This window comes from Hippichthys cyanospilos, chromosome 10 (genome assembly GCF_059441005.1).
Source record: "Hippichthys cyanospilos isolate Australia breed blue-spotted pipefish chromosome 10, RoL_Hcya_1.0, whole genome shotgun sequence".
NCBI classification, from domain to species: Eukaryota; Metazoa; Chordata; class Actinopteri; order Syngnathiformes; family Syngnathidae; genus Hippichthys; species Hippichthys cyanospilos.
The window spans coordinates 12182239-12199454 of NC_142378.1; the positions used below are offsets into that span (position 1 = coordinate 12182239).

Here is a 17216-nt window from a genome sequence, read left to right on the forward strand (position 1 = left end):
TAGTGTGCAGGCTCAGCGGGGGTCAGAAGCATGAGAATGTGTCGGTGGGAGAAGAAAAAAAAAGAAGAGGCTCTAAAATAAATAAATAAAGGGAGGATGCCACTGTTGCTATACAGAGCGAGGTGCTTAGTGGGCTCCTGAAATTCTATTGGCCAGCTTGTTGCCATGTGCTTAGGAATCAGCAGAGATGCTGCTAACAAATCAAGGAAATGTTCTAATATTAGACTGTATGTATCTAGGCAGTGGGAGCCCCTGACCTCTCTACTCCGCCAGCATTACGTTCCACTTCACAGATCAACATAATGAAAGAAGTGGTGTGGAAGGAAGCGGTTAAAAAAATGTTAGGTCATCGTAGACAAAACAGGAGACGCAGCCCCCACAGTTCTTCTCCTCCTGGTGATATCCCAGCCGGCACATCTCTTGCCCAAAGCGTGCTATTGCTGTTGCTGTTGCTTTCACCTGATTGGTTCAGGCGCTTTAGAGGTATAAACTAGGTAAGTTTAGTTTCTGGAAAAGCTGTTTATATGCTGCAGCCATTAATTAGGTTTACGCGTAGTGGTGATTGTTTTTTTTTTATATAAAGCTCTCTGTTTTTAGTCAACTCCGGGTGCTTTTCAATTGCTCTCCCCTGAAAAAGATGAACGTAATAGTCTCATTCATTCAATTCAATATCAGCATAAAACAAAACAAACAAACAATAATAATTATGATCCATTAATGAAGGTCATAGTTAAGGCATTTTTTTTCTCCAAATCATTCCAATCAAGTTTTCAATCTCTCATTTTTTGCTTTCTGTCAGATGATTAGATCCGTGTTCATGCATTGGCCTTCCTGCGCTTTGAATTGTTGGGGCTTGGAAAGCAAAAATCAATCACATCCTGATGTAAGAAATCCATCGGCTGTATTTTGTTTGGCATAACCTGATAGGCAGAAGGACATCATGAAAATGAAAGCGCATGTGAGCGTTCAAAAAAGGCAGAGTGACATATTTTTGTAAGAAGGAGCTTTCTTAGCACCTAAACAGCTCAACTTGAACCTATCACATAAATGCGTGGCTGGATAGCAGCTAATATACTAAAGTAGCGAGCCATAACAAAGCCTTTTGCAAAACTAACCTTGAGAACAGCCCATGTTTGAGCGAGTCAGAGATGGACAGCATGACAGTGTTTTATTTTGTTATTATGTTCAATTCTAATTATGAATATATTATTAAACTTTCTTAAACATATTTACATTCCAATAAAGTTAAAACAAAAAAAACTCCAGAGTGACACGACCACAATGTGGACATTACTATCTAATTTCTTCAGTTGAAATGCCTGCTGGCTACCCACGAAAAAAAAAATAAAAATAAAAATCATTTATTTAAGGTGAGGCTAAGGAACTCCTTCCTGGTCTTGGGATCATCTTCAAATGCTCCCAACATAACGCTTGTCACGGTACTGGTGTTGCTCTTTTGCACACCTCTCATCAGCATGCACATGTGACTGAAAGTCATGAACAATGTTGTTAAATTCAAGGAAGAAGACAGAAAATGTTTTTTTTATACCCACACAGCCTCAATGATGACTGCCACTCCCGCAGGCTGCAGTGCTTCTTGGATGGCTGAAGCAATCTGTTTGGTAAGTCGCTCCTGAACTGCAGCGCAAACAGCACTTTGAAGTCATATTTTGAAAACATCAGTAATCAAGACTGCTTTTATTTCACCTTGAAGCCTCCTGCTGTAGATTTCAGCAATCCTAAAAAAAAAAAAAGTTGCAAAGGAGTCATTATAACGCAATTTATTATTATTATTGTTCTTGTTCTTGTTTTTCTTATTGTTGTAACAGTAGCAGTAGTAAGAGTAGTAGTATTAATAACAATATTTGTATTAGGATGAAGATTTAGAATATTATGGATTTTATTTCTGGCTCGCCTGACAAAAAACGTACATAACTAATGACGCTGTGTATCTGTATAAGACTTAACAAAAAGAAAGCATACAATATATTGCAATGGAGCTATAACACAATCTGGCAATAAGGTTCTTCACATTCCAATTCATTTGCTCTTAATTTGAAAAGTGTACTGTACTTGACACGACTCATTACAAAGCATGACATTAGATTTGCTGATTCCTGCAGAAACACTGCACAGTACTGCCTGAAGAGCCTCTAAGTACCCCCAAGTGTACACATTCTGCTTGAATAGATGATGCGCTATCAGTTGATCGCAAAGGGAATTGATAAGTCAATTACTGACAGCCAGCACTTTTACTCCATACTATTTATATAGCTGTTTGCCACTCGTCAGTGAAATTTGCCACTAAATTGACAAATAGGGCATCATGCCTCATACACTAGGTAGGGGATCATGCTGTTATGCTAGGTACACTAATATATAAAATATAGTACATATAAGAAAACCTAAATATATTTTTAAATAGCTAGGTAGGTCACGTCTTGGTCATTTAGCATATGAATGCATACTGTAGGCATTCTTGGCATCGGTGTGTACTGTAGATAAGTTGCTTTGAGATGTATCATTCAAAATACATATTCTTGCGAGCATCAGTTGGCATCTCATCAAAATAAACCAACCTTGCAAGCTTGCTGAGACCAACAACGGCTTTGTTGGGGGTGTATGCGATGTGAGCCTGAAATAATGGAGTCAAGAATAATTATTTTCAATGCAAATAAGTATACATTAATAGCACCGGTTAATCGAATCTTTTGGAATGGCACACCATCGTTTACCTTGCCATAAAAAGGGACCATGTGATGCTCGCAGAGAGAGAATAGCTCGATGTCCTTGACAATCACCATTTCGCTGTGATTTTCATCAAAGATGGCGTCGTTCAAGATATCTAGGAACATTCAAACTCATTGCTTTTGCATTCTCTCTGGAAACCTCGAAGGAGTCATTTAGATTTTAAGTCACCAACATGTGTGATGGCCGCAATTAGGCTAAAGATTTTACAATGTCAACTTGGAGCCTGGCCTTGGCTGAATTCAATAATATGACCCCCCCAAAAATAAGACTTGCCTCCAGAAAAAGATGAACTCACCTTGTATGGTCGCTTTATAGCCTTTGGTGAGGAACTGCATGGCTTTGGCTGCACGGAGCGGTGTTCGCAGAAGCCCCTCTCGAGAGATGTCCTCTCCAAGCTCACTCAGTATGGTGCTGTAGGCTTTTTCCATGTGAGATGTTTCGCTTCCATCTATGGTCTCATCGGAGTCTTTGTCTTTCTTCTTATTACGATCAGCGCACATTGTTAGATGGTCTGAAACTTCTTCGGTCATTCTGACTCTTGCCGCTCTGTTTGAAGATGTTGCAGTGCAAAGTCAAACTGTCCCAGTGGTTTCTGAGGGGATGTCCCTGTGGTTTTTAAAGACCAAACAGGAGCCTTCAGGCATGAGCGTGACTGAAATCTTGAAACAACCATGAAGCTTTTGGAATACGTCATTATAAAATTCAACTACTGCATGGATTAATCAAAAAGGCATTCAAATCCATTTCTAGCTGTTTCTTAATCATATGCCATGTAACAGCATCTGACTCCCATTTTGAAAAAATACATTCTTTAATTAATTATTGAAGTGCTATGTACTTTTGCTGGCAACAGACAAATACATAAATATAAATATAAATATATATATATATATATATATATATATATATATATATATATATATATATATATATATATATATATATATATATATATATATATATATATACACACTGTATATATATATATGGTTATTAGTTGTTTTATGGCAGTCTTTTATACCGAAGACTTCTATATTCATTTAATCTCTTAATTAGGCTGACATTGACGTTTCAAAAATTCTAAGTCCCTCACAAGCCTGTGCCCTCGTTTTCCTACATTGAGGTCTTGCTCGTCCATGACACATTTCTTGGCTATTACCCTACAATAGAGCAGATAGAAATGGAAAGTTTGTTTCAGGAATATTTTTTTACCATGTGTGAAAATATGTGGAAACTGTGACACATTCTACATAAAGCAATGGTTTGTCTCTGGTGTGACTGGAATAAAAGGTTTCCACATGACCTTGATGGAACATGGAGCAACTGCAAGCACATTGTATAGTTTCTAGGAACTCTCTTCGGTATTGCCACACACTTGTCGCTTTCCTTTATCATAGCTTAGATTAGTGTGAATCAATTTACCAAGAATTATTGTCTACAAAAAGATTACAGTTACTCGCAAAAAAAGCGATATATTACAACATTTGATAATGCATTTTGAAATATATTTGCCGGAACCCTTAGGGTGTAATTATGGCACAAAACGAATGTTTTAGAGCACATGTACTTAAAACCCCAAAAGACCATAGAGCATCCGGATGTGCTTTCGTGTCAGCTCATTTGATTTCCTGGAAATTTGTACTGTTTGGATAGGAATGTGGAGCTTCAAAGAGAAGTTATTTTATTTTTGTATTTAAACTTAAATCTGAGCTACATTTATCTATATCAAAAAGCCATTTAGTCTTTCTAAGAGCCCAAGCAAATAACTATAACTTGAGATCGTAAGAAACAGTCATTAGATTTATTATAAATCCTGCATACAATTTAATTCCCCTGCTAAGTCAAGTTGTTGCTCAGGAATATTCAACATTGACATAAAATATTTTCACAATTTGAACCCACGATAAGAAAAATGCAACTACATAAATCACTGTTAAGGCACAGGGGGTGAAGATTGAAACGTTTTGTTTGTGACATTCAGAACCGCTTTACAAAGCATCGCAAAGCACTAAAAACAATTCTGAATATGTCATGTGCGGTTTGAATCACGCACCCTCACATTTTCGGGTATTTCCAGAGCTGTTTTGTGAGCCTGAAAAAAGTTGAGAAAGAAATACATAAGTCGCTGATAATGACTGTCTGGACTTTTAAAAATGTAAAAATATGCATTTCATTTTGAAAGAGGAAAGTACTAAATAATTGATTATTTGTGTCTGCCGTTACTCGTGGTCTGTGCATGTGAGGCTAGTTGGAAGTAGGGCAGTTGATAATGAGTCTTTAAAATCCATTACGTCCGGTTTTGAATTTGGGTTCCTGAACTGTGAGGCGAACATGCTAACCACTGCTCCACCGAGCCGCCCCATTCAGTGTTATATATATACTGAATGGGGCGGCCATTCAGTATTTTCTAATACCAAAAACAATGTGTATACAGTATATCCATTTGACAAAAACAAAACAATTTGCATAAACATATATAACTTTATTTTCTACAGATACACATGGCTTAATTGGTATTTTATTGATCCTTAAATACTGTATAAAGAAGGCTAGTGCAGACAGTGAGGATGAGAATCAAAAAAGAAGACAGAGGCTGAAAGACAAAAATCCTTGAGTCATTAGATGCACCTTTCACTGCACAGAAGTTAGGTCATTTAATTTAATGCAATTAAAAAGAAAAAATCAATTTACTGGGTAGTTAATGTGACTGCTGAGACAAACGTAAACACTTAAAAGGATTGTACATAAAAACAAAGTGTTGTTTTGACTTCTTCATAAGCTCCCATGGTTACTTGCAGAAAACTAAGCTGAACTTGAAGAAAACACGTACAGTATTGGCAAACTCATGCAATCTCAGAGCACAACAAAGTAGCCCAACCAAGAAATGTAATGTATACATATGTTCATGGAGAAACTTATTATGCCATCCTTATTCAGTTTGTTCATTTTAAATGCCTTATACCACTAAAAGTGATGTATTTATTTTTTTACACAAATAGCTCATTTTATTGAAAACCTATATTCAAGCTGCTTTCCAAGCTTTTTTTTTTCTTTTCAGCGACACCTAAGTGGCTCAAGGCATTAAATGAAATAAATGGATCAAAAGAAGGTGGTCTAATATGTGTTTTCTATGAGCATACGTTTGTTTTATTTTAGTCACAAAACACAAACATAATCTGTCATCCGAAATCATACATACAGTACAATACATACAGTACTTATGTCTGAGACTTTCTATCATGAACTCTAAATTGTTCTTTGGTATTTCTGCTTGGCAACTGCAAGTTTTGTAACCTTCACATGAACCTTTGCAAGATATTTACCGTCTTAAGTTTGTCAACATAGTCCTGAACTTGGAAACGGAAGTGTGATACTGTAGACGGCCTTGAGTAGAAAATGTTAGTGGAGTGCAAATAGTACAATCTCTTATGACTCATCTAAGAGAAGCTCATTAGTCAAAATAGAACTTTTACGATATTCATGGAAAAATAATATTCTCATATTAACAATACGTTAAATGCTTGTCATATTACAATATATAAATACATTGAGACTTTCGCCGATTCCAGTGGAGCGTTTCACAGCTCAGATCCAGTTAGCGTTGCTTTTCTGTTGTTGTAGTCTTACTCCGCAGGCCATGACTTGTGGCTGCTGGTCGGGCTCCGAGGAGACTTCGGACTTCCCTGAAACACAAAATGGGAAGCAGGTTTCCTCAAATTGATTCTGCCGACTAGTGGTGTGCCGAAAAATGATTTTCATCAGAATATCATTTACCACGATTTAAATCAGGTCATTAAATGGATTTGAAAATAAAACCGAAATCCATACGCTTCCTGTCTGCCTGTATTTTACATAACATTTTGGTACTATGAAATGACAATGTATCTTGTTCTATCTTGTTTTTGTTTCACTTATTTTATACAATAAAAGCTATACAGTTTATAGATAGCTTCAAAAAATAGCTGTTGTCCATATGCTGTTTCTGTGGGAAAAGGCATCGTCCTTACAAATCAAAGCTTAATAAATACATCTTGCAAAGATGATCCATATCGTATGATGAGTCTTTGCACTTCTATATATTGAAGCAGAGATCATCAAATGTATTTGTAAAAGTGCTGCACGCAAATATTTTGGGATATTCAACTTTAATTTTTTCTGTAAACCTGTAAAATTACTGAATGAACCTAAAATAGGCCTAATAATCGGACCTTCTTTACATTTCCTCTGTATATTAGAGTATTGTTGTTCTCTAATTAAAACGCTTGATTGGACCAATCAATTTCCACCTTTAAAAACATTTTGAATATTGCGGGAGAAGCTCTTAATCGGAGAACACCAAGTACGTCAGTGCAGTACCGTAGATAGGGTTGACTGCAAGAACATAATGATGCCAATAGAGGGCAGCAAAGTCCCGTACAATAATTTGCATGTCTTCTAATGAGACACTGAAAAGTATTTACTGATGCTAAAACTTGAAGTGTAATGGTAGTCTGAGGCTTTGTTTGAATGTGGACAAAATGCATACAAATGCTGAGAACCACTTACCACAGAAGACTGACTTTTTGCATAGTTCATATGAGCGTAGAGCAGCACAGCGGTGTCGTTGTGAGAAGCCTCCACCGCGATGGAAAGAGCATTGCTGCCATCCTGCAGGCCATCGGGAGGAGAAGAAAAAGATTAGCAAAGGCTGGAATAGACTCCAGCTGCCCTGCAACCCAGAAATGGGTGTGGAAAATGAATATTTGCCACCAAACCTCACACCTAGCAATAATTAACTCGACGGGCTGTGCAATTTGACCAAAAAGAAAATCTGGTCGATTATGCTTTGAATTGATCTTGATGGATTTTAATGGAGGAATGAAATCCAACAAACAATTCTTTAAAAGTATAATTTATTAATTCAATTGAGAAAAGTTAAAAATCCTGCGGGAAATAGTCAGACAAAAGAATGAATGCTGATTTAATTTCAGTTTTTATCATAAGCTTAACATGCATAGCTTGTGCATAGCTTGATTTAAGAGATTCATTTATTCCGTTCAATTATTTTGGCATTGTTAGCAGTAAAACATTGAATTTAATCTAGAATTAATTTGATTTGAGTAGTAATTTATTATCATAATCAATCATTATAATCATGTACTAGTAATACCTTTAAAACACATGTTTCTACTTGCTGTTGAATGAAAATGACAATACCTGTGCTCAAAGCTCAAGTTACATCCAATCAATGACAACTCAACTTCTAAATGTCACATGATCAACAGGTGAGCCATGATTGATCATTACCTGAGCCTTGAGCACAAAATGCCATTTTTCATTCAACAGCAAGTGAAAAAAAATGTGTATTTAAACGATTAATGGTTTGTGAAAAAGAATTAACTCATTTAGTCCCAAATATGTCACTTTACATTTTTAAGAGTCCAGACAATAAGGATTTCTTTTCAAACACTTTCAATTGCCAGGATAAAGGAGTGTCTAAAAATGATTGTTACGAAAAGAGTTCATTCTAGACAAAAAAAGTACCAGTAACTTTATCCTGTTAATGACTGGAAACGGCTAAATAATAATGGATATCCCTTTAAATGCCACAATTAAGTTGTAAATTGTGAATATGTCTGTAAACTACCCATCCAGCACTCCGCCACTTTGGCAAAATCTCAAATTCATAATTGAGCTCATTTTCCATTTTTTCCATTTTTAAAATGAAAAAATGAATCCATTTCATTTGATTCATTGCCCAACCCTACTTTCTAGTTATGCTCATTTAAAGACTACGTATTCAAGAGAAATACACAGCTCGTCAAAAGGGTACCACTGCTTTCACTCCTGGTTTGTCATGTTGTGTGGGCTTGGAGTTCCCCCCACGATCAGTCCAGCTGTGCACCAGTGAAACACAATCCAGCAGCAGCAAACTCATTCTGGCTCAGAGACAGCCGGGAAATGTTGGCTTGTCCGGACATTTTTCCCACAAGCATCCTGAATAACACGATTCTTAAAATTTCTTTACGGCTTCATTGATCGGTTGTTTGAGACGGTTGATTGGTTAAACCTGATTTAAATCTATTTCTAACCGATGCATGAAAAAGACACCATGTGCGTTGGTTTGGTGTGTGCGTCTGCGCACATGTGTGTGGTGTGTTCGTGTCGGGGGGAGGAAGGGGGCTGTCAATAGCGCAATTTGGGGTAAAGCGAAGACAGACAATAGTGTTCTTAGTAAAGTGGAAGCGAATGAAGAAACCTGACAAAGTGTTTCTTTAGAACGTATGAAGCTGAATCACAGATGTGAAAACATAGGAACATGGTTTTAGATAAGTTCCAGCAGCACATCTCAGAATAAGCAGGCATTTGACACAAACACAATATTTAGTGGATTTACCTTAAAGCAGTAAGGAAATTTATCAAGAATAATCAATCTTTAATATTGAACAATAATCACTCAATTGATTGCAAAATATTGGTTATACTTTTTACGTACATAAAAAAAAGAATACTTGAAACACTGGATTGATTTACAATAGGGGTAGGAATCTGACTCATCGATTCAGATTTATCGGTCTATGATATGATTCTGAATTGATTTTCAATTCAAAATGATTCAAAATGATTTGATTGACTGATTTCTTCTTCAATCTACAGATGTGCAGAACATTGACATGATCTACTCTAGTCTGCTTTGAAATACAGTGAAAAAAGGAGACATAAAAGTGTCCTTTTCTTTTTTTTTTTAATATACTTTTAAATTACAAGGATGGACCTTTTTTCAAAAACAGTGCATGCACTCCAAATGGCATCCTATTCTTTATTTTGATTCCTTAACATACCAGCCATTAGAATGGAAGACAGAAGCCTAATTCATTGATTGGGTATTATCAACATAAGTAACTAGATGGACCATTTACTGCAAGTAAGATACGAAGATATCATATATTACACAGCGAGTTCAAACACTTTTACATTTTGGTTTAAAATTGACTGTCTAAGTGAGAGAACTTAACAATAATAATTCAGGGAGTTCTCGCTCTAACGTACTTGGTGAAAATGTTGTGATTATAGCAATTAGCCTCCAAGCATGTTTGAATGTATTTGCCCTGTCAAAAATGTTTACGCCACAGTGGCAGCTCCATATTTCCATATAATCCACATAAAGTACTTTATGTTTTTTTCAGCCCTATGAACTACCTACCTCACAACGGCTGTGGATCAAGCATGAGTATAAGTATAGCACACTGCTTGGACACAAACTGGGAAACTGATGACCTCAAGTTGGGTCTGAAGATTAAGATTAAGATCCAAAAGACGTGGTGACCCTGGGTCCTTTGCTGATGCTGTGTCCAAACTGCACTGTTAAATTGTTTAATCATCTAATTCAGCTGTTCTCGAGTACCCCAGGGGGTGTGTGAAGGCACTTCAAGGGGGTATGTGAGATTTATACTGGATTATTGCAGCTATCAGAAAATCTACCGTACTGCTCTAATGGTGTGACGGGAACGATATATCTTTTGTTTCAAATTAAGAGCAAATTAATTGGAAGTTGAATCAACTTATTGTTGACCTGTTTTATTTCGCAAAACAGGTATGCGTTTTTTTGTTTTGTGTGGATGCACTGACGAGCCAAAAGTAAAAAAGGTAATGTTACACATTCCATCTTTTGGTACTGCCAAATAAAATACACCTATTATATATAACATTGAATTGCTGATACAAAACAATGCAGTGATGGTTGTGCGAGAACAAAAAAATATCTTACGTTATCGACGATGGAGATGTCACATCCGGGCTGCTCCAGGAGAAGTTTGACAATCTCAGCTCGGCCGTGTTCGCTGGCGCACATGAGCGCCGTGGAACCTTCGTCGTCCTGCACATTGACATCGCCGCCGCACGCCAGAAGCGCCTCCACCATCTCCTGCCGGCCGTGACTCACAGCCAGCATCAGCGCCGTCTGACCTGCCTGCACAGGTAGACAATCATCACTCATTTAAATACTGCAGCGCAGCTGCCACTGTGTTGACAAGACCTGTGCATTTGCATCATCAAAAAAAAAGTCTCAACCCCTAAAAAAAACAGCAAATCTCTGTTCATACAATTCTGGATTACCACCATGTCAAATGGTGAGAATAAGTGAAATTAAAATCCGAGATAGACAGTATTGGTTATGCTCGCAACTGAATTCGGGCAGAACAATTTGCTCTGCTAGTTCTGGATAAATGAAGAAACTTGATGTTCCAAAAAGACAAGCACGCCTCTCTAACCCAGAAGGTTCTTGCTTCTTCTGTATCCAATGAATCATTTTGCATGGGCAGAAGTGTCGTGAAAGAGCACATATTGTTCTAAAAAGCCAAAAGTTCCTCATAAGTGGTTGATTCGCCTCTTAAATGGCAATTTTGTGAGCTTTCAAATGGAAAACTTTGTGCAGCTAATTAAAAGATAATTTTACAGAGCCTGACAGTGTTTGACTGCATGCGATGTTTTTCACTCCTCGGAGCAACAACAAGCATCGGTAATTGGATTTAAAGCCAGGGCCCCAGACGCCAGACAGTCTTATGACTTCCTATTGTGAGAGTCAGTGTGTTGAGTATAGTTCACAACCTGATTCAATCATCTTAACAGATAAGACCACAAACATTCTCACAATTGATCCATGTGACACTATGCTACACATTTGCTTGCTGACATTTAAGCAATAGTGGAGCCAATGGGCCTTAGGCTTGCTAATTCATTAGGCATTTCTAGTGAAAAGTTCAAGTGGCATATCAGTTTCTGTCATCTGGAGGAGAAAAAAACTACCGTTAAATGTCTGAGAACATGGGGTTGTGTATATGTTGGTGGTAAAGTGGGCGGTCACATGCCTGGCTGGCCTTGGCGTTGACGTTGCCCTTGCTGAAGAGCTTCTTGACCACAGACATGTCAGCGTCCTCCTTCACGGTAGACAAAGCAGCCAACATGATGGCCGTGTAGCCCGCCTTGTTCTGCTTGTCCACACAGCACATGCCTGAAAGGGGTAAACGTCTCCGTGATGCCATTGAGAGTGTGCACACTTACATTTATGGGATTCAATGAAATATCTCTACAAATATAATGCGCAGCGTTGTTGACACTGTTTAATTTATTTGAATTCAATAGATTTGTATTTTGAAAATAGTTGCTAATAAATGAATTGAGTAATAAAGTAATAAATTACAAAGGGGAATTAAGTACTGTAATAAAGATTCAACTAGGAATACGTCAAAAAATGAATGCTTTAGTAATTAATATTCTAAAGCAATCAATTATTTTAGAGTTTGATTACTCAAAGTAATTGATTACTATAGGTAACAAAGCATTAAAGTAAAAAACAAATCAGTTTAATACTATATTGCCTAAAGTAATTGATTACTTTAGTATTCATTGCATAAACAATCCATTACTTTAGTACTTAACAAACCAAAGTAATCGGTTACGTTAATAATTAATTAACCAAATTAATCAATTACATTTGTACTTAATTCATTTAGTACTCCTTTAGCCAAACACTTGAAAAATGGTTTACATAAAATAATTGAAGTGTAAATACAATTTAAAAATGAGAATAAAAATAAAATGATCAATCACATAAAAAGTTTGACGAATCACGAAGGATGTGGCCAATCTGTCCATTAATATAAACGTGGACCTTGTGCAAAAAAAAAGTTTGCCCGATTTTGCACTAGATGGCGCTGCGGTAAAGTCAGAATTATTAGGCCTTTCCTGGAGTCTCCATAAGTGTTGTCTGACATTAGTGGAGCCAAATGCACCACTTTTCCCAAGGAAAAATCTCATAGCACACAATGAAATAAAATGTAACAAAAAGTGGCCTTAGAGTTCATAACAAATAAGTAAAAGTTTGAGTAAATATTTGAAGTTTATCATTATTCCAATACATTTCTGTTTGGTGGTGTGCCATGAGGTTTTTATCAAATGAGTGCCTTGACTCAATAAAGGTTGAGATATCTGGTCGCAACCAAAAATCAGTGATCCCAGTGTGGTATGTGTGTCATATGGCCTACAAATTAAAAGTTCAAACTGCATATTTCTACAGAGGTTTTAAAAGGAAGTTGGGTCTCCACCCAATGTAGTAATTGGGGAAAATAGTGTGTTGCAGTTGTACTTTTTTTTGTTTGTGCTGTTTGTGCCACTTTTTTTTTTTTAATAATACAACAACATGTTTTTTTTTAAATCTTTTTATGGTATTTTTGGTTTTAAATGCCTTACTACATGGCTGTTAAAAATGCCTGATGTGGCCATTTTTTTTAAATGGAAAATGTAATTGGCTGGCCGATTAATCAGTCGGGTCATACTGCACACCACAGTGAATGTTTACCACTTTGCGTCAATTTTGCAGTCGATCGCTGGCCCAAAACTAATTAAGTACAAAATGTAGGGAGTACGTCGTCAAGAGATAGTTAAATGTGTACTACCCCTACAATCATAGCAGTAGAAAAAATAACATTTAGCACAAACATAGCACAAATAAATTACACCATTTTGGATCCACTTGGAGTCCATGGGGGGCTGTGCAAACTTCGAATGACCTAAAAACTATCTCACAAACACAAGCAGCACAAAAATAAAAATTTATATACAATAAAATAAACTATAATATACTATATAATATAGTATATATACTATATACTATAATATACTATAATATAAAATAAACAGGAGGGCCACAAAGGAGAGCTGTGAGCTCTGACCTGTATCGAGAAGCAGGTCCACGACACCAAAATTGGAGTGTGAGACGCTGTAGTGCAGAGCAGTGTTGCCGTTGCCATCGGTCATATTGACCACATGCTCAAGCAGCAGCGCAGACACCTCGGAGAAGGCCATTAGGTAGTCGGAAACCCGTGAAGGCTGAGCTGTTTTGGCGCTGGAAATTCGGAACCACTCGAGCTGGACCATGTGAGTGCTGGCGAGCTGCAAGTACATTTGGCAAGAAAACGTCCATCAGAATGGTAGTTGAGAGCTTGGATTTTTTTATTTTTTTTTGTAGATGTTATGGACTATTAAACAACCCATTGGGTGTTAAGAGAATTCCTGCTAGCATCTGCTCACTTCATTTGCCGTTTCTGAATTTACTACCAAACAACCCACTGGGTGTTAAGAAAATCCCTCAACGTTAGCATCTGGTCAATTCATTTCTAATTCCTGAATAGAATAAGTCTAAATTGATGCTAAAAACAGTGTGCAATGTGCTGCCAAACAAATTGCTAATTGTGCTAATTCCAAAAAGAAAGTGAAATGGTTAAAGAAACATGCAGGCACGCACCACTTCCTTACTCTTCAGTGTTTGGATGTCATCATTGAGGTGATTCTTGAGAATCAGGCAAGCTTCACGCATTTTTGAGCTCAACTCAAACCTGTTAGAGGCAAAACAGTTGATAAATTGAAAAGATTCTCATTGTTTTTTACAAATCTATCATGTATTAGCAATGTAGCACACACTTCTCTTTGATGCCTTCAGATGAGCCATTTGATGTTCTCAGAATTTCCTCGTCTGTATCGCTCTCATCCAGGTTGACGTTTCGTTCCTCCTCCGACGTTTCTTCCTCTAAGTCCACTTCCTCCTCGGTGCTGTCTATGCACTCTCCCTCTCCACTTTCTGCAGAGGAGCTTCCTTCTTCCTCCTCTTCTTCATCATCCTCTTCTTCACTGGATGTTGATTCATACCTAATAAATATAAATGGTGGTTCATTTATAGCCTAATAAATATAAAAAAACAAGCTGATTATATTGGGGGTAAGATATTGTGAATTTTGCAAAAGGATCAGGTATCAAAGTGTATTTTTTTTCCTTTGATAACTGGAATACACACCCTCCATTTAAAATGCCAACAAACTGCAAGCTCTTCTTGCCTGTTGAGCGATTTTCACCTGCATTGCCATCTTTCCTCTTCATGATTGATTTCAGCATACCTTTTTCCACTAGGGATGAAATATAAAAGCATCATACTGGTTATAGTAATTCAACACATTAAGACAAGATGTCCTTTCAATGGAAAACAATTCCAAATTGCTAGGTACTCAAGTGCCTTTCATGATACAAAAAGTGGCGTGTTAGTTTAGGGCAGGGACAAAAAGTTGACCAAGTTAGGCCAGTTGATTTTAAAATTGGTCTATTGAAAATATAAGCCTCGGTTTTAGGTGTGCAAATATGCAAATATTAATCAGTAGGGGATGATCAAGCACCAAACATGCCCGGTCTGATAACTGATAACTGGTTATAGGGCAATTGTACTTTTAGTAGGGATGTTTTAATCACCATTTGATGCACCTTATCTGTGTGTTTACAATTTTGTGAGCAAAAAGAGGTGAGCAATCTCTTATAGTTTGTTGTGATGCAATTTTTTTCCCCACTCATTTTTTTACTGTGCAAAAATAAACAGAACGCTCTTGGGATACAGATCACATTCATAACCCCTCAACTGATTTGGACCCTAGATGTGAACAGATGTGAAAAGCAAAGATAAGTAGATTACCTGTCTTGGTGTTGTTGGGTGTAGTTACATCCCTTTCCTCTCTCTCTTCAGACATACTGACGGCCTCCTCTGGAAAGAGCTTATAATCATTGATGGTCAACTGTCTCTTCTTCAACACAGTAATTTTCTGGTCTTCGGTCTTGTCATCGTGAAGATTTTCATACTGGCAACCAACGGTGGCCATTGCGACAGATATCGGTTCTTCCGTTGTGGTTATAACATCAGTTTGGACACCTTGCTCCATCAGATCTGTTGAAATGCCGTTACCAACACATACATCCATCATGGCTGGGCAGCACATAACAGCAGCATCTTTTAGGGCAGATGATGTAGTCTCAATCTGGGCATCCTGAGCATCTGGTCTTGCAAGAACTCCCTTCTCAAACGTGACTTTAAGTGTGATCTCCTCAATCTGTGCTCGAAGAGTTCCCAAATCTTTGTCTGCCGAGCTCAGTTGGCTCTCAAGACTCGTAATGGACTCCTGCTGGAATTTAATGGTGTCCTGTAAGGTGTCCATCTCACGTCGCGCCTCAGACGTCAGCCCGAGTAGCGACTCCATAACCCAAACCCCAGCTTCCTCTGTCTCTGCTCTGACCTGTGTTCCTTCCTCATGAAGAACAGGCTTTTCCGTTTCTATGCCCTTCTCAAAAACACGGAGCTCGGTTCCCTCAGCGGCATCTCTCACATTGCGGCTGTAATAGAAAACGGCCGAGTCCATAGGTTGATCTTCTCCAACAGCCACTGATTTCTTATCAACAGGAGCCTTCAATACAACTTTTGATGAAAGCTCTGCTGCACATATCTCCTTCTCCTCAAACTTCTCAGCAAGCTTTTTCAGTTCCGATTTTCCAGGGCCTTTATGACCAGGTGAGGCTGGGCAAGTTGATCGACTGGATTGGGTGGTCTCTGTGGTCTGGGTAGAGGATTCTACTGACTGTTTCTGTGGCTGAGGGATCACATCCACGGTTGCTTTCTTCTCCTGAAGGGCTGACAACAGCATGTCTTTCTCAGCGCGAAGCTCAGCCACCTCTTTTTCGAGAGCTGGGACACCTTTCACTCGCTCCTCCATTTCCTTCAGTTGTTTCAAAGCCGTAGCCATCTGCTCTCGGACTGTCTGCAGTTGGCTAGGGGGCACCGGAGTGGCTGCAGTGCCAGTAGCGGGAGTATTGAGACCTGACGTTTGAGGACTCGGCTTAGTCCAGCTACTCTGCAAAGGCTGGCTTGATGCAGAGGCAGACAGCTGCTTGGGAGGATCTGCAAGCTGGAATCGGCTACCATTGTGATGAATTTGTTCCTGCTGTAGGCGCCGGCTGGTTTCCAGAAGGGTTCGCTCGACTCGGGGATTGCGTTGTGGTGGAGGGGGTGGTACTTTGGCACCGGCCGACAGTGGGGGGACGGTCGCTGGGGATAGAGAGAGCACTTCACAGGGTGCGGAGCCAAGGCGGTTTCTTGGCGGCGGCAAGGGAGGCACTCTGCCATCCTCACTAGCAGGAGAGGAAAGAGACTCTGTGGAAGTCCAACCACTGGTGCGCCCCCCCACACATCTCTGGGAGGTTTTCAGTCCCCGTCCGGAACGACGAGATGTGACAGCTGCCCTGCGGATATTGTGCCCGCTTTCTATCTCTTCCACATATTTCAGGAAGTCCAAGTCGAGCTGGAAGCCATATGGTGTTTGGACAGAGTAAGATGCCGGCTGCTCAACTTGTTCCTGACTGGAGTAGCGAAAGGTAGAAGCCAAATCTGGAGAGAAAACAGGACGCGACTAAGCTGAATGCAAACACACACACTCACATATTTGATACACTTATATGTAAATAAATATTGTAACAAAACTCATGCAGTTGTTACTACTATCGATTAAAGATGCACCGAATTTTCAGCTATCGAAATTTTCGGTCAATTATGCTGTCATTGTATGATAACGGCACAGGTCTCCAGCATTAAAAAACTCAGACAGCAACAAATCCACTATTGA

At 38.5% G+C, this 17216-nt stretch overlaps 2 protein-coding genes and 1 long non-coding RNA gene across 4 annotated transcripts in view; 1 reads left to right on the forward strand and 2 right to left on the reverse strand.

The window, feature by feature from the left end:
* The first annotated feature begins 156 nt into the window (after positions 1 to 156).
* On the forward strand, positions 157 to 11185 carry LOC148417103 (uncharacterized). The gene is made up of 3 exons (XR_015867036.1): positions 157 to 494; positions 1558 to 1622; positions 10515 to 11185. It is a non-coding gene; the product is annotated as an uncharacterized LOC148417103 (long non-coding RNA).
* LOC148417104 (uncharacterized) lies at positions 1227 to 3364 on the reverse strand. The gene is made up of 6 exons (XM_088426269.1): positions 3047 to 3364; positions 2736 to 2845; positions 2580 to 2635; positions 1708 to 1739; positions 1554 to 1638; positions 1227 to 1487 (listed from the first exon to the last, which is right to left on the reverse strand). Exons 1-6 carry the CDS (start codon positions 3279 to 3281, stop codon positions 1358 to 1360), a joined length of 648 nt encoding a protein of 215 aa, XP_088282395.1. The 5' UTR covers positions 3282 to 3364; the 3' UTR covers positions 1227 to 1357.
* The window catches only part of kank3 (KN motif and ankyrin repeat domains 3), a 28785-nt gene continuing 16818 nt past the window's right edge, over positions 5250 to 17216 (reverse strand). For both annotated transcript variants that reach the window (XM_088426267.1, XM_088426268.1), the window contains 9 exons: positions 15242 to 16981; positions 14579 to 14687; positions 14209 to 14433; positions 14033 to 14123; positions 13461 to 13680; positions 11594 to 11740; positions 10499 to 10695; positions 7297 to 7398; positions 5250 to 6434 (listed from right to left, as the gene is read on the reverse strand). In XM_088426267.1, the coding sequence (XP_088282393.1) occupies positions 6375 to 6434; positions 7297 to 7398; positions 10499 to 10695; positions 11594 to 11740; positions 13461 to 13680; positions 14033 to 14123; positions 14209 to 14433; positions 14579 to 14687; positions 15242 to 16981 (2891 nt within the window). In that variant the 3' untranslated portion in view covers positions 5250 to 6374. The remainder of the gene's footprint in view (positions 6435 to 7296; positions 7399 to 10498; positions 10696 to 11593; positions 11741 to 13460; positions 13681 to 14032; positions 14124 to 14208; positions 14434 to 14578; positions 14688 to 15241; positions 16982 to 17216) is intronic.

Coding starts and splice junctions, on each gene's coding strand:
- LOC148417104 (XM_088426269.1), bottom strand. CDS start 3,281: ATGACCGAAGAAGTTTCAGACCATCTAACAATGTGCGCTGATCGTAAT. Junction 2,636..2,735: donor TGGTCCCTTTTTATGGCAAG/GTAAACGATGGT, acceptor CCATTATTTCAG/GCTCACATCGCATACACCCC. Junction 1,639..1,707: donor CTACAGCAGGAGGCTTCAAG/GTGAAATAAAAG, acceptor TTTGCGCTGCAG/TTCAGGAGCGACTTACCAAA.